This window comes from Lissotriton helveticus, chromosome 10, assembly GCF_964261635.1.
Source record: "Lissotriton helveticus chromosome 10, aLisHel1.1, whole genome shotgun sequence".
NCBI classification, from domain to species: domain Eukaryota; kingdom Metazoa; phylum Chordata; class Amphibia; order Caudata; family Salamandridae; genus Lissotriton; species Lissotriton helveticus.
Genome location: NC_136071.1, coordinates 93264110 through 93281080, shown reverse-complemented (window position 1 = coordinate 93281080; position 16971 = coordinate 93264110). Strand labels below are relative to the sequence as shown.

The 16971-nt window shown below is 45.7% G+C and overlaps 1 protein-coding gene across 1 annotated transcript in view; it reads right to left on the bottom strand.

Annotated features, from left to right (window-relative positions):
• The window catches only part of CASKIN1 (CASK interacting protein 1), a 776040-nt gene that overhangs the window by 320919 nt on the left and 438150 nt on the right, over positions 1-16971 (bottom strand). Inside the window, exon 4 of the mRNA XM_078664842.1 lies at positions 3973-4118. Coding sequence (XP_078520968.1) covers positions 3973-4118 — 146 coding nt within the window. The remainder of the gene's footprint in view (positions 1-3972; positions 4119-16971) is intronic.

Genomic DNA, 16971 nt, shown 5'->3' with positions numbered 1-16971 from the left:
AGGCGCAAATTAGCTACATGTGTTAATCAGGGGCCTGTGGGTTAGTATTGTCAGTCAGGAATCTGTCTGGTAGCTTGGAGATTACCAAGACGCACCCATGGACCTTTCTCCTGCTACTCCTGCAAATTCAGCAGCACCGTCACCAACTCCGCTACGACCACAACACAGATTCCCGACCCCAACCACCTAGAATGCATCCTTCTCAACACCCGCTCGGTCCACAGGCACGCCATTGACCTTTGGAACCTACTAGACACCATCTCTCCTGACGTCGCCTTCCTAACGGAAACATGGATGAACGCTTCCTCCGCCCCTGACATCGCCATCGCCATCCCTGATGACTATAAGATCACACGCAAGGACCGCACCGACCATACAGGAGGTGGAATCGCTATCGTCCATAAGAAAACAATCCGCATCTCAACCAGCTCTGATGCCAACCTCGCCAACTCCGAACACCTTCACTTCCAGATCCACATCGACCCCAAGACCACACTCAGAGGCACCCTCCTCTACAGACCACCAGGACCACGCGCAAAATTCAGTGAAGACATCACGGACTTCATCACCCCACACGCGCTCCCCTCCAAAGACTACATCCTTCTGGGAGACCTCAACTTTCACCTTGAAAAGATCAACGACCGCAACACCGCCACCCTCTTAGACAACCTCGACAACCTCGGACTTAAACAACTGGTCACTTCCCCCACCCACATCGCAGGTCACACTCTCGACCCCATCTTCACCTCCAGCAACCATGTCTCCTTCAGCCACACTACGGATCTCCTCTGGACTGACCACAGCTGCGTTCACTTCACCTACAACAAGCCGAAACCCATCATCCACCTCCAACCAACTCTACAAAGAAACTGGAACAAAATCACCACAGAACAGATCTCCACATCGCTCCTTCAAACCTCCCCAGCCCTCTCTTCTAACGCCAACGAAGCCGCCTCCAACCTCACCCTTTGGTTATCCAACACCGCCGACACCTTAGCACCACTGAAAAAACGTCAACACAAACTTGGCATCAAGAAGGCCGCATGGTTCAACGACGACCTCAAGAAGTCCAAGAAACTTGAAAAGGCCTGGAAAAAAGACCCATCCACCAGCAACAAGGACGCCTTCAAAAGCGCCATCCGTACTCACCACCAACTGATACGAAAAGCCAAGAAAACAGCATTCAAAGATCGACTTGACAACAACGCCCACAACAGCAAGGAACTTTTCAACATCGTCAAGGAATTTTCCAACCCCTCGGCCAACTCCAACGACATCACCCCCTCTCAAACCCTCTGCGATTCCCTAGCCTCTTTTTTCCACAACAAGATTGCTGACATCCACAACAGCTTTGTCAACCAACCCGGAAGCCAACCCACCCTACCATCAGCTGACCATCTTCCCCCCGTTAACACCCTTAACGCCTGGAAGCCAATCTCCACTGAGGACACCATCCGCCTGATGAACTCCATCCACTCTGGATCCCCCACAGACCCATGCCCTCACCACATCTTCAACAAAGCAGACTCCGTCATAGCTCCGCACCTCCGAGACGTCATCAACTGCTCCTTCAACTCCGCTACCTTCCCAGAAGACTGGAAACACGCTGAACTCACCGCCCTTCTGAAAAAACCAACAGCAGACCCCACCGAACTCAAAAACTACCGCCCCATCTCGCTTCTTCCATTCCCGGCCAAAGTCATCGAGAAAGCCGTCAACAACCAACTCGCCGCCTTCCTCGAAGCCAACAAATCCCTCGACCCCTCACAATCTGGCTTCCGAGCCAAACACAGCACTGAGACCGCCCTCATCGCAGCAACAGACGACATTCGAACTCTGCTGGACAATGGAGACACAGTCGCCCTCATCCTCCTCGACCTCTCTGCAGCCTTCGACACAGTCTGCCACAGCACCCTTTTACAACGCCTCAGAAACATCGGAATCCAAGGAAAGGCACTGGAATGGATCACTTCGTTCCTCACCGGAAGAACCCAGAGAGTCCGCCTCCCACCTTTCAAGTCCGAGGCCACCGAAGTCATCTGCGGCGTACCACAAGGATCCTCACTCAGTCCCACCCTCTTCAACGTATACATGAGCCCCCTCGCGGCCATCGCCCGCCAACACAACCTCAACATCATCTCTTACGCGGATGACACTCAACTGATCCTATCTCTCACCAAGGACCCCAGCACCGCCAAAACTAACCTACACGAAGGAATGAAAGAAGTCACCGAATGGATGAAACAAAGCCGTCTGAAACTGAACTCAGACAAAACAGAAGTCCTCATCTTAGGTAAATCCCCCTCTGCATGGGACGACTCCTGGTGGCCGGAAGCCCTCGGAAATGCACCCATCCCGACAGACCACGCACGGAACCTTGGCGTCATCCTGGATTCTTCACTCTCAATGAACAAACAAGTCAGCGCCGTATCCTCTTCCTGCTTTAACATTCTTCGCATGCTCAGAAAAACATTTCGCTGGATCCCCTCCGATACAAGGAAAACAGTCACCCACGCTCTAGTCACGAGCCGACTGGACTACGGAAACACCCTCTACGCAGGTACCACCGCTAAACTCCAGAAGAAACTACAACGAATCCAAAACGCCTCAGCCAGGCTCATATTAGACATCCCACGCAACGAACACATCTCTGGTCACCTTAAAGACCTCCACTGGCTACCCGTCAATAAGAGGATTACTTTCCGACTGCTTACCCACGCACACAAATCACTCTACGACATCGGACCAGATTGCCTCAACTCTCGACTGTCCTTTTACACCCCCTCCCGACAACTTCGCTCTTCCAGCCAAGCCTTCGCCACTGTACCTCGCATCAACAAGACCACCATGGGAGGCAGATCCTTCTCATACCTGGCTGCCAAAACATGGAACTCACTCCCCGCTTACCTTCGCCTCACCAAGAATCACCTAGCGTTCAGAAAGCAGCTTAAAACGTGGATATTTGACAAATAATCCTCCTCCCCTTCCTAAGCGCCTTGAAACCCTCTGGGTATGTAGTGCGCTATATAAATGTTATGACTTGACTTGACTTGACTTGGAGATTGTGGGCTCAGAATGCTAGCCAGGAGCATGTGGCTAGATGTGTTAGTCAGGGGCCTGTATGCAAGCAGTGACAGTCAGGAGCATATAGTCTAGTTGTGTTATTCAGTAGCAAGTTAGCTAGCCATACTGGTTAGGAGCATGTGGACCAGCTGTGTAAGTTAGGAGATCATGGGCTAGGAAAGCTAGCATGCCTGCTAGCTATATTAGCTAGACCAGTGGTTCTAGTGAGAAGCGTGTGAGTTAGCAGGGAGATTGATGGTAACAGTGCTAGTCAGGAGAATGTGTGCTAGGATTCTAGGATTCTCTCACTGCGCCCCCGGACGTCTATGTTCTAGGAGGTGAGCAGCCCTATGGCGGTCTTTACGTCCAGTCCCCGACTCCTAAATAGCACCGCAGTAACTATAACAATGTACATGGATAGAGAAGCATTGATAGTGCTAGGTGTAGATCTGGTATGGAGCAGCCAAGATAGGAATCAACATTTACCTACTGCCAGGGCAAGTAGTTAGACTGGCTCGAGCAGCATCTTAACCTTTACAGGCTTAGATGTTGTGCATCTAGGGTCTGGAGCAAAGCTTTGCACATCACAGGGAGGTAGCTGAAAAAAGCTGGACAGGCAACAGTATTTGGCCACTCAGAGGGTGCTGCTGTGCAGGCAGGGTCTGGACTTTGGTTTGTCCCTTTACAGATGTGACATTGAGCTGAGAGTGCCAATCTTTACCCTACAAAAGAGCATCACTGCTTGCACTCGGCCTGAAGCTGTACATGTTTTTACCGTTTTACTGAGCTATAGAAAACAGTCAGATAAAAACATAAATAATAAATATAAAAATACAATAAATAAATAAGTAGATAGCAAGTGGAATCCTAGCACTGCTGAGATGGACTACGAAGGGGAGGGGCTCTTACCACATCATAGTGCCCATGCTGGGCCGCCAGGTGCAGGGGGATCTGACCTTCATCGGATTGGATGTTGACAGCTGAGCCAGACTTCAGCAGCAGTTTCATTGGCTCCTTCTTGCCCTGCCAGGCGGCATAGTGTAGAGCGCGCATACCTGCAAGAGAGAAAGAGCAATGCTGTGGTTAATAAAGGACATCACCGGGTGCAAACGTACTCTACCTGTGCTCAGTGCATTTTGCTCACTCGAGAACTGCCCATCTCAAAAGGAGGTGTAAAGCTTGGATTATCAATGGAAGCTGCACTGGATAGCAAAGACGGATGTCAGCAGAGGTGAAAGCCAAGGGTGAACCCACCAGACATTTGGCATAGCTCTCTCTACAATATAGCCATACTGCCAGGCCTGCCCACAACTTGAGTCTCCCCTGCAACCTTCGTTTCACATTTAGCTCCTAAATAGTCTCTTTTATGGGCTCACACAAGCTTCTGCTCTCAAATACAAATATATGCGGAAAATCAAAGTCTGCAGAATACGGACTGCAATCAAAACAAACACTGGCAAACACGTCAGGTCAGTGAAACCTATTGCTTTTGCCAATGCCTTTTTTGTTAGCTGAGGTGGAAGCACACATGTGCAGAAGCTATCTTTAAATATGTTTGTTCAAACATTAGAAATGCATTCAAAGAAGGTCGCAATGGATTCTCACACATCCACAGTGGTCATTTTTGCAGGAATTTGAAAGATTTGAACAAACCTATTAAATATAGCCTTGGTAGATGAGCGAGCAGTTACTGTGGCCATCGCTGAATGTATTTGTATTTCTGAACAAACCAATTCCAAGATGACTGTTGTGGATGCGTGTGCAACCCACGGCCATCTTTAAATGAATTTGTATTATTTGAACAAACCCATTCACAGAGGAGTGCGGTGGATGCATGTGCATCCATGGTGACTATCTTTAAATGAATTTGTATTATTTGAACAAACCCATTCACAGATGAGTGCGGTGGATGCATGTGCATCCATGGTGACTATCTTTAAATGAATTTGTATTATTTGAACAAACCCATTCACAGATGAGTGCGGTGGATGCATGTGCATCCATGGTGACTATCTTTAAAGGCATTTGTTCTTATATAAGTCCCATTTCTTGGTGTCTGCCTTGCATGCACACTTGTAGGCTGCTCTCTTGCTGTGGATAATAACCCATTTTAAGATGGTGAGACAGGCAAAAAAACTTTTTTTTAAAGTAAAATAATTATAGAGAGGGACAGCCAAGATGGTGATAAGTAGGGAGGGGAAAGCAAGGGAAGAGCAGGGGAAAATATTTGTAAAAAGCCAAGAGGGATAAGGAAGAGTAGGGGAAGAAATGGATGCCCTGAATTGGGTGAGGGAAACAACAAAGAGCGGCTGGACGAGTGGGTGGGGGAAGCAACAAGGGGGGGTCGAGGGGAAAGTGAATTGGGACATAGTACAGAGGAGAGAGACCAAAACACTTCCATAGAGTGCTTAAAGGAAAAGCAAAAATAGTAAGGGAAGGCAGTGAACTCTACTCCACAAGTAGAGTTCGCAGAGTTTTGACACACTGCGGTCCACTTGGAGTGTGGAGTTCGACAAAAACTCCACCAACTGCGGGCGGAGCCAAGTTTATAGGCACACCCCGCTCACTCCAGGTCGAAGACCTGCTACCTGCGAACCCCAAGGATGGTGGGCTCCAGTGTGTGGTCCCCTGTGCTTTCTAGCAGCTGTATGCAGCAACCCTTAAAAAAAATATTTTCTGCACAGCAGCTACAATATTTGCCGTCGGCATTGACCCACGCAGAGATTGGGCTGCATGCCTGCCGGTGAGCAGCAACCAGCTGCAGAAGCAGGACCCCCAATGTGCACAAAGAAACTAAATGATGAGAGCCGCCCCTGTATAGGTCACTAATCAACAAGAAACCTTTGATGAATGAATGAACAGTACTTATAAAGCGCGCAGCTACTCCAGCAGGAGTGTCCCGGCGCTAACAGTGCGTCTCTGTTTATGTTACAGGCAACTAATGTTTTTTGTATGCAAACACCATCCCTTTTAAAGAGAGCCTTTAAAAAAGAGCTAACACCATGTTTATTTCGCATCTCGTTTTGCCCCGTCTCTCTAATGCGGGGAAGATGTTAAATAAAAACGTTTTTGTTTTTGCCAGACCCACTTTAGGTGTCACTGAATTGTAGCGATATCCAATCAGTTGAATGAAAAAAGACAAGTGAGCAGCAAACACCAAGTGTTCCACTCTTTATTGGAGTGATAAAGCATCCCTTTTCTTTGAAATTGGGACCCTTATTTGGCATTCCCCTTTAGACAGCATTCCCAGGCTTTACACAGCGTTCCCTCTGCTCCCAGGAATGAAGGTTGCACTGCGAGTCTTTGTCATTGCAACATGAGCAAATAAACACAGATGTCAATGCTGCTTACCTTTTATGTCAAACCAAGCATGTTCAGCCAGAGCACAGGGCACCCGCTGTCCCTTGAGGGTGTCCCGGGCTGTCCCTTGGGGGTGTCCCGGGATGTCCCTTGAGGGTGTCCCCCGGTGAAGCAGTCAACATGCCCTTCTTCCGCCCCATCCTCCGATGCTGTCGCACTGTGAGCACCATTATCTTTGCACAACAAAGCCAAATCACAATTTCAGTGAGCTAGCCCAAAAATAGCAAGAGCACATTAAAAAGCTACCAAGTAGCTGCCTGTCCCTCGTGAAGCCTTAAGTTGCTCCTGCGTTTTTAGTCAGTAGCATTTGTTTGTTGCTATTTTCTTACAATCTTAAATTGGAAGCTTCAAGTTCCAGAATGCAACTTACTGTTTGTTAATTTGTCAGGATGGTAACATGGGTTCACTCCTAACATTTGACTTTTATAAAGTGAATTACTTTGCTGGCTACCTCTCGTTATGAGTTGTTCAGCTCAGATGAAAGCGGACATTGCTTGTATTTTGTTACGTCATTTTCATCGTACTCGGAGTTTCACAGGTTGGCAGGTGTGGCTAATTTGTGACTAAATTGCCGATAGGTAAGTATGTTCTAGTCTCTCAAAAGAATACTGGAATCAAAGTGTTTAACTTTTAAGTGAGTGCCTGCTATCCCCTAAGAAATTTGACTTCAAGCAGAGATGCCCATAATTATAATAATCCACGTTTCTTTCAAGAAGCTGGTACTTGTGTAAAGGAGTCAAATGCACTTTCCACATGTCTGCTTATCAAGAAACCATACAAAAGAGTGTTCTGAGAACCACCCACCTCCTCGGACTGGGGTATAAAATGGTGGAACTGCCCTTGTGACCATAATGCAATATAGTTCATGGCTACACGGCCCCCTCGATGTGCTTTATGTAAATGGCACTTTCAAACCTCACCGGCTCTCCCCGGGGCATTAGCACCAGTGTTCTGCCCCCATTAATAGGAGAGAAGGCAGCAACTTCCTTTCTGGGCAATCCAGATCAAAGGCATAAGATTTAACCCTTGGTGTAGTTTGCGTAGTAGCGCTACACGTAGCTACGCGAAGTGCACTTCGAACTAAGCTAGCTACGCAAACTGCGTAGTGCACTTTGCACAATGCTATTCGCACTGATTGCACAGTGCCGGATGCTTGTCCGCAATGAGAAACCTGACCTTCCCACGTTGAGAATTTCGCCGGGAGGTTTATTTTCCACGCTAGCGATCGGCAACTGGATGTTGCTGATCGCGAACGCTGAAAAAGTCTCGCCACGATGTTATTTTGCTCGCTTGTGGTCGCCAACTTGACGTGGAGGACCGCGAGCAAGCAAACCATGCCCGCTACGCTACGCGTTTTTGCACTGTGCTACGTGCAATTCGGGTAGAACGTAGTTGCGCAAACTACGTGAGCGTAGTCCTACACCCAGGCCTAATTAGATTGTTATTGTTATATCTTCTAGGTTACTCTGTATGTCATCCAATTACAGCCAGTTTAACAGTGAGTTACTCGCGGCCGTTCCATTGGCTGGTCCGTGCTAGGAGGAATATGTCAGTAGGAAGGGCTGCTGTTTTAGCTGAAGAGTTGAGGCATCTACGGCGCTCCGCTGTCTGAAAGACAGTCTCATGGATGAGGCAAAAGACGGATAACAAACGAAAATATCAAGCGATGCTAATCAATTTCTTGAAATAATATCTACATGGCATCAGACACGATGTGGATACTTGACCCGGTGATGGTGTGCGTGTTTCATAGGAGAGGCGTAGACTAGCAGTTTTTCGAGGTAGGAGTGCGTGTGCGTTTCACTGAATGTTAAGTATGCTGCAGTGTGCTGCATACCATGTGCAAAGCAAGTCAGGAAATGAAGTGCTTGTCATCACTGATGCAGAAGTCCCCTAGCTTTGGGTTTCCTTACCAACGTTCGTTTGTATCTGACCAACAGGGGGTTTAACAAACATTGTTTTGGGAAGTGCCATGCACGTTTAACAGTGTTTCTGTGCAGGCTAACGGTGGCCAAGCAATACTCCACCTGCTCACGGGACTCCGCAGAATATGGAGGATTTTTATGGTAACTCAGCTGAATTCTGCAGAGTAAAACTCCGCAAACTCTGTCCAGGCCTAAACAATAGTTGGCTGAATCCAAGCAGGGTCATAAGTGGAAGGATATAAGACACAAAAAATCCGAGATCACGGATAAAGAACCTAGCTGTAGAGGTAGATTAGCACCAATGTGATGGATGTAATCTAGAAAGGAAAAATGTTCTTTCTTGAGTCCCCTCACTAACCAGGGTTTCCCCACGGTGACATGCTTCATCATAGGGGCCATCCCAACCCGCTGCGGGTTGAGGCGTGCTGCGACTTGCGAGAATACATAGGAGCACTGTATTGAGGAACTGTGTGTAGTGCAGTGGTGTATGTGGAGGAGAAGTGATTAAAAATACCTACCTAGTGGGCGGAATTATTTTTATTCTTGCTCCTAGTTGATATATTAAAAGTGGGGTGGGTCTCTAGGTCAGCCTGGTTTGCAATGAGTCTGGGGCCCTAGCCGAGTGCCAACATGTTTCAAGCTTACCCCTAAGCTCTTCCTCAGGACGCCACAGGGACCAGCCCTGTGTGTACCACTCCAAAAGTGCAATAAAAAGTGGTTAATACAAATGCTGATTATTATGCATTAGCTGAAAAATATACATACGACATTTAATAATGTTCAGTAGGTATCTGTAATGAAGGAAAACAACAGAGTTAAGAATCAACATCCTGCCATTAGCAGTTCCATTAGGAAATATATCTGTTCCTCAATTGTGGTGCCTACGAAGGACATGTGCCAGACTGTACACTAATAGTTAACGGGCCTGTTGTAAAACAAGTTGTCGTACGCCTGTGAACCTAAATAGGAAAAAAGCGTTGCGTATCAGTACGCAGTGTCCCAATAGTGGTTTAAAAAATAAACGTACTTAGCAAAAGACCGATACTCGTGATGGTGCCACATGGTAAATACAAGACATTTTACAAACATATAACAAACATACTTTTCAGAAGGCTGTATTATGCCTCATGGTCGATGAGAGGGGGGAAGAGAGTTCCACTGGGATTCTAGAAATGGAAGAGAGAGGTTGGTTACTATTCCATAGGTAGTGGACTCCTCTCGATTGTTAACCCGGGCAGTTCTGTGTTTGACAAAGCATAGTTTAGCCCCGTTTTTGTTGTCTGAAAAGGAACAGACTTATTCAATGGTTTCTCTCCTGACTGGATACCTGCTTGGGTTCCCTCGAGACCGCATATTAGGATCTCACTGACGGGAGTCAGTATAAGAGGAAGTGACACCGCCTCGTCATGTTTGAATGATTAGAGCGGAGACTTTTCAAAATGGCTGCCGCAACTGTGCTAATGGTGTATCCCTATTGGAGTTCTTGCTTAGGAAACAGAAGACGACAAAAAAAAAAAAAAAACAACAGCAGACATTGTCATACTGTGGTGAAGTGATGTAAAAAACTGAATATTGGCAAAATATCTGAGATGGAATGATGCCATATATCTTTGAAGGGATCAAGGTTGTTACTATAAACATGGTTGTTAAAAGGGCTATGTACTTTTTTTTTTTGTAGGAATTTGTAAAGCGCACAGCTACCTCCACCGGAGGTGTCCCGGCGCTGTCTGTATACCGCTTAGGAACCCTTCCTGGCTTTCCTGGGAAATGTCCACTCCTGGGCACCCCCTAGGTGCAGCCAGGCATCCCAGCGCTTTTGGGGCCGTTGTGGAGACTAAGCAAGCTATTGCCCAGAGTTGCAGCGTGGGACCCATGATCAGACCAGGTACTGAGGCGAGAATATCCAGTCAGGGGAATTAATGAGCCGGAGACCCGCTGAGGCGGGAATCGAACCCTGGTCCCTGGCCAGAGCTCTGCATCAAGGCCTGCCTGCTCTAACCATTGAGCCACACTTCTCTGTACCTTATAGGTATAGCACCGGTCACTATTCGTGGTAACTTTATTAGCAACCTGAAGGTAGACTAAACAGTGCGTGTTCAGGCGCAATATTAAATTAGCTACTTGTGGTGTCAAATCGGTAGCCCATGTGTAGCACTGTCCCTGTTTAATGTTTTTAAAGGGATGTGGCACCGAGGTATATATTTTTTCTAATGAGCAAAAAATTAGATGAAGAAAAAGTGTTCCAAATGTATACCCTCTGGTTTTAAAGGGTTACTGTCTAATGAAAAGGTTTAATGAAAATAGTTTAATGAAAAAAGATTATTGAAAAAAGTTTATTAAACAAAGTTTAATGAAAAAAGTTTAGGTCACTTGATGGGGATGTGCCAGCAAAACAGAAAATAGGGATTGTTTATTTGTGAAGGTTTTACTTGGAGAACTGTCCCCATGGAATGGTATCATTAAGACCCTGGCTGTCAGTGCGCAGTTTGAACACCCAACGTTTCTCCTTTTCCAGGAGTCGTTGTTCCAAGTTGTCAATGTTCTTCATATGTTCCAGGATGACCCATTTCATGTCATTTAGAATGTGTTGTTTCTCTATGAAATGAGATGTCATCTTGGTGGTGCTCCTTTTGCACCTAATGTTGCTGCGGTGTTGTACAATCCTTGTGCTAGCTTTTCTTGTGGTCATCCCTATGTAATGTAGGTTGCAGGTACACGTGATCATGTATACCACCCCTGATGTATTGCAATTTATGGAATTGCGAATTTCCCAAGTCATTTTGTTGTTGAAAATAACTTTCTTTGTGGTTGTAGTCAGGTGGCAAACACTGCAGTTGCTGCAGGGGTAGAGTCCATTTGGCAAGGTTTGTAGGGTTCTTTGTCCATTTCCTTCTGGTTCATTCTTGGGGCGAGTGTGAACTAGGTAATCCCTTAGGATTTTACCTTTCCTGTGGCTGAACATTGGTTTCGGAATGTCTAGGTTACCGCTCTGCAGAGTTTGCCAATGTTTCTTTATAATCTTGGTTACTTTGTCAGATGCGATGTTGTAGGTGGTGATACATAATAGTCTTTTTTCTGTTGTCACCTCTTGTTTATTCCTAGGTTCTAAAACAGCCTCTCTGTGATTATTGGCAGCTCTCTTTTTGGCTTTGGAGATTAGCTGTTTGGGATAGTGCTGTGCTTCAAGTTTCTCTGAGTGGTCTTTAGCTTGGGTATTGGGACCTACTCATAGTGTAAGTGAATTTGAGAAAGGGGTCCTGGAGGTTTAACCAACCAATGAAGCTTTTGGCTTCTATTTCAGTCCCTTCCCAGATCAGTAATACATCAACTAGGAGCAAGAATAAAAATAATTCCGCCCACTAGTTAGATATTTTTAATCACTCCACTCCACATACACCACTGCACTACACATAGTTCCTCACTACAGTGCTCCTACGTATCCTCGAAAGTCGCAGCACGCCTCAACCCGCAGCCGGTTGGGATGGCCCCTTTGATGAAGCATGTCACCAAGGGGAAACCCTGGTGAGTGAGGGGACTCAAGAAAGGACAGTTTCCTTTTTAGATTACATCCATCACATTGGTGCTAATCTACCTCTACAACTAGGTTCTTTATCCGTGGTCTCGGATTTTTTGTGTCTACTACTAGAACAGGAGGGTGAACCTAGCATATCCCTCTGCTTCCCCCCTTTTTTGAACGTGGAAGAATATAAGACACCCAATCTGAACACTGTGAAACGTAAACGGTCCTGGGGTAGACAAAGACAAGAATAGTGAATAAATCTATTGTATTAAGGGGATACAACTGAGATAGAAAAGAAAGCAATCCAATCATGAGCAAGAGGCTGACCCAAATGCCACTCTATGTATATTGGAAATAATAGGTCTGGCCAAGAGAAACCTAAAGCTGTCTGTAACAGAGACCTACAAAGAGGCATCGAAAACAGGGCAAGCCCTACTTGGAAAGAAAACAGCTGGATCTCAACAGAAGTCCTCCAAGAACAAAGAACTAAAGCAAACCTGGTGCCTGGGCAAGGTCTAGAAGTGGAGCAGGGCAGCAATGGGACAAGAGTTAGTGAGTGCAGGCAGCTACCACACAGTTCCTTCACCCACTTCACCTCACCTGCATTACTACTAGTGATTATATTCAATGTTTTTAGTAGGCCTACTGTGTGAAGCCAGGACCAGAGGGCTGTGGGAGACCAGACTATCGCAACGACTGGGACGGGCGTCAATCCATTAGCAGATCCTGTCTGCCTCACTGTGACTACCCTGGGTCTCTGTTTTCACAACTCCTATCCAGCGACATGCACATGTGCTCTGCAAACTGAGTCAGAAGATAGAGTGAGAGGCAAAAGCTGCACTAGAAAGAGTAGATTCTTCTATTTCTTACTCTCCCAAAACTGTACCCCTGAAAATAACTGCACTGTCACTACAAACGTTTAGCAAGCAGTGCAACTGGCCTTATGGGATAGCCTGAAACAATTTTCACACTAACCCAGAATTTTACAGCTTTCTTATTGGAAATAACAGACACATTCTGATAAACAGGAGAGGCCCTCCAACTCTCTCACTTGGGTGAGGTTCAGTGGCATCAGTACCTGCTGCTTTGCTGCATGGCCATTCCTACATTGAATATCCACTGAAGAATCAAGGGACAATGCATGATTCTTGTTCACAAACCAGGGATGTGCAAATTGTGCTCGACCGATTTGTGAACATGGATGCAAATTTCCATGTGGCTGAGGTACTAATGTACTGATGTACCTAAAGGTCACATCACAAATGTCCCATTTGCATTGGGTCGCAGTGTGACTTGTCTAATGGATATTAATTAGGCAGATCACTATTTCTGAACCCCTATAATTGGCTTTGAATAGAGGAATGGTGGGCCACAAGGATGGCAGACCACCTCGGGCAATCTCCCACATTGCCCCTGTTCAGGAAGGACCTCAAGACCTGGCTCTTCAGATGACCCCAGCACTCCACGGAGCCGCCCTCTCCCAGTACTTTGAGTCCCACACGGGTGAGTAGTTGCGCTTCACCAACCCTGATTGAGTGATTGACCATTCCTGCGTACGCACCTTAACGGAGAAACATTTTTTCATCCTAAAAGCAGTTTTTGTACCTTAGAGGGACAGTAGCTTTTCTGTTTGAAAAAAAGACACCAGGGGACCCATGACTGCATTCCCCGAGGCTACTCGACATGATTACCAAAATGGTAGCTGTACCTCAAAGGCATCTTTCCCGTAGCACCTCAGCTAGCACATACCTTAAGGCGTTGCTAACTTTTCAATGGTTTGCAACTACAATTGTGGTCACAAACCACTCATTCTCACCACTGTGACTCGCTAGTAAGAGGGGACTTTGCTTTCCCGCCCCTCATTATTTTTATTTGGAATTGGTCATAAAAAGTATTTTGCAAATGGAAAGGCTTTCACGACTTGCAAAATGGATTCCGTACCTTGCATATCACACTTTTATGATTACAAATACTATGATTTAGCAAATTACAGGGTTTTCAAATGCAAAAGTGGTCGTACATTGGGGCCTCAAGTTTCTTATTTTCATTTCTTTTTATACTTCCTCTTCGCTCACTATCTTAATCCTGAAGGTAAAGGTTCCAAGGTATTAACCCATCCTTGCTAAAAAAAAACTAAAAAAAACTTTCTCAACACAATAAGCGTTACCCATCGTTCGTCCATAGCTTCATGGAAATATACCAGACCCTGCAATCCCTTAATAAAAGCCAGTCTCTAATTTCCTTAATAGAGGCAACCTGTTGATGTGGCTTGTAATAAAGAAAAGATGTAGCTGCTTAATTGTAATAAGTTATTACAGTTTAATTCTGACGTCAAAAAGTCTGCTTCCAGAGCCAGCAGACAAGGTGAAAGGCAGGTCACAGAGCATAATTACTGTCACTATTTAAACAAGGAAAATAGGATCTGGCTTTTCTTATTTCTGATATTTTTTCTAAACAGAAAAAGATCAGCAGAAATGAGATATTTAAGGCAGCATGTTTATTGTTTTCCACACAAAAGTTTATTATAGGAAAGACAGAATCTCTGAATGTTTCCAGACAATCTGAGACACAACATTTTTAAACTGGCTTAAATTGTAATATCTTTTTTGCAAAAATTACTAACTGATTTTTGGAGCATTTAATTTCACACTAATCATTTCTGTAATGCAAATAAAAGAGCACGACAGTAAGGGTTTAAGTGGTTTGGTGGAACTGTGATGGTATGACCAGGTATTATGAGAACTAAAGGGCTTGTTAACACACAGTATAAGGAAATTACAATTAATTTCGCTTTCACATGACTTTATAAAGGAACTCGGCATTTGACCTCATTCCATATTTGGTCATGGGCCTCCTCAGTGACTTGCAATGGCCTTATAGTGTACAGCACAGAGTACTTTATCCCATATATGATATTATTCCAGGACTTTTTCTAAAATATATGCACATCTTCATCCTAAAGTGCTTCCCTTAAATGAATATCCCTAAATATCTTTTGTTCGTCCCTTCGAGACCTTGATACAACACAGAAAGCTCATTCGTTGCGGGAAATGGTGATGTACATGCCTTAAAATGCTTGTGAAACTCCTTTCACCTGAGGAAATTACGTCATCTAATTTTCGCAAGTGAGAGGGTAAAGGCGAGTTTTTATTAGCTGTATGGACATCCTTATTTTCTCCTGGCTTGTTTACCTCCTCTTTCTCCCTGCATAAGCATGGTGGTTTCTCACATTTTTAGGGCTCGGCTATAACGCGCTGAAAGCGCGTTCTCGCCGAGAACTATTGTCAGCGTCTCAGCAGTCTGAGACGCCGAAGGGAGACAAGACCTGGCCGCGCGCAGCGTTTTTCCATAGGATAACGTTGTGCCCGCGGCCAGGTCTTGTCTCCACGGCATTCCAGGGCTGACCGGATCGCGTCGCGCGCCTCTCTGGAATGCAGGGGGAGTCTGCAGAGAGGCGCGCGGCGGTGATAAACAGGCAGACCGACAGGGGCGCTAGCGCTTAGAAATCTTCAGAGACCATTCGACTCAGGGGCCACGGCGCATAGCGCGCCCTATAGCAGACTACGCCTAGAGGACCTCCTGATGACGAGACCTGCAGGCACCTGTTACCCCTGGGGCCCTTGGGACCGGATGCCCCCGGGCACTGACTACTGGAGGCGGGGGGAGTGTCCATGGGCCTCGCCACGGCAGTGTCGGCGCCTCATCCCCTGACACTTGTGTGACTCTTGGCCTTTTCCGAATGTTCATATATTTTTGTAAGCAACTAAACCGGACGCAGGACAACAAAGGAAAAGAACAATATTCTGAGGAGGAGCCGTTCGACGCCCCCATGATAACCCCCCCCCACGCCCACCCCCCCCTCCCGAGACAATTTCGATAGGGCTGGTGATTATCTGGGGGTCCTCACACTACACTTCACAGGACTTTTCTTAATAATGGCCCGAGGACTCTTGTAAATATGTCGTAAGTGACTTCGGCGCATGGAAGTCACGTTGCTGTGAATATTTAATGTAAATTATCCGTTCTTTTTCTGTACAGAATGAGCTGGACTGCCTACTTTTGAAAGTCTTGTCATAGTGTTTGTCTCATTTTCTCTAGGTGATGTATCCAACCAGATTTGAAGCACGGTGCCTCTCAAAACAACCCCCCAATTCTATTTTGTATCATTTCACCTTCCTGGCCTTGTTTAGGAAACACTGGTGAGGGAAACTTTGTAACAAGCTTAGGCGAAATTAAAATGTTGGTGTTTTCAATGCTATTTGAGACCTATATATACTGCAGCAGCACTGGTATTTCATATTTACATTTGCACACGCATTTGGCATTTATTCTGGGAATATGCCGAGATGAGAAGTTGCGGTCAAATGTTCCCGCCATTTTGACAAGAGCCACTGTAAACAGCAGCTGATGGAGCCCGACGTATTCCACTCTCGACCAATCGAAGATTTCAAATTCACCGAGACCTTCCGACTTACAAATGTTTGTTTTCGTATTATAATGAGCACTATAAATTATTTCATCTTTCATTTCTTTCGACCCTATGACGATTATATGTTAGCCCCGTAACGTTTATTAATTTATATATAAAACGTGAGGTTTTGTAAAAATCGGGATAAGGGCCTCTAGAGCCCAGTGACGTGTAAATGCACTTTCTGTTTCGGGAGATAACTTCGATGTCAGCAGTTTAAGCGACAGTTGTGGCCTGTAAACCCAGGGACAGCTTCCAAGATCTCATCAGAGATTTAACAAGCATTTACAATGCAATGGTCTCGGCATTGTTAAAGTTCGAGCTATTGGCATTGCTCACGACATTATTTTTTTTAATGTTTTTGTTTTTAAAACATAAATAAATGGCATTGTCATTTACAATGCTAATAGCTCTAACTTTTGCAATGCCGAGACCGTTGCATTGTAAATGCTTGTTTTTTAGAGCAGGCCCATTCACTCTTTCGTCCACATTTACAGTCCATGTTAACTTACCAGATTTGTTTTCATCCAGGTAACTTGTCAATGTCACTGGTTACAGTCATCACTGTGTGTACACAGATCCAGGAGTTTTACCCCCATCCTCAATGAGTGGTCATCAACCTCTCACCAATGAGT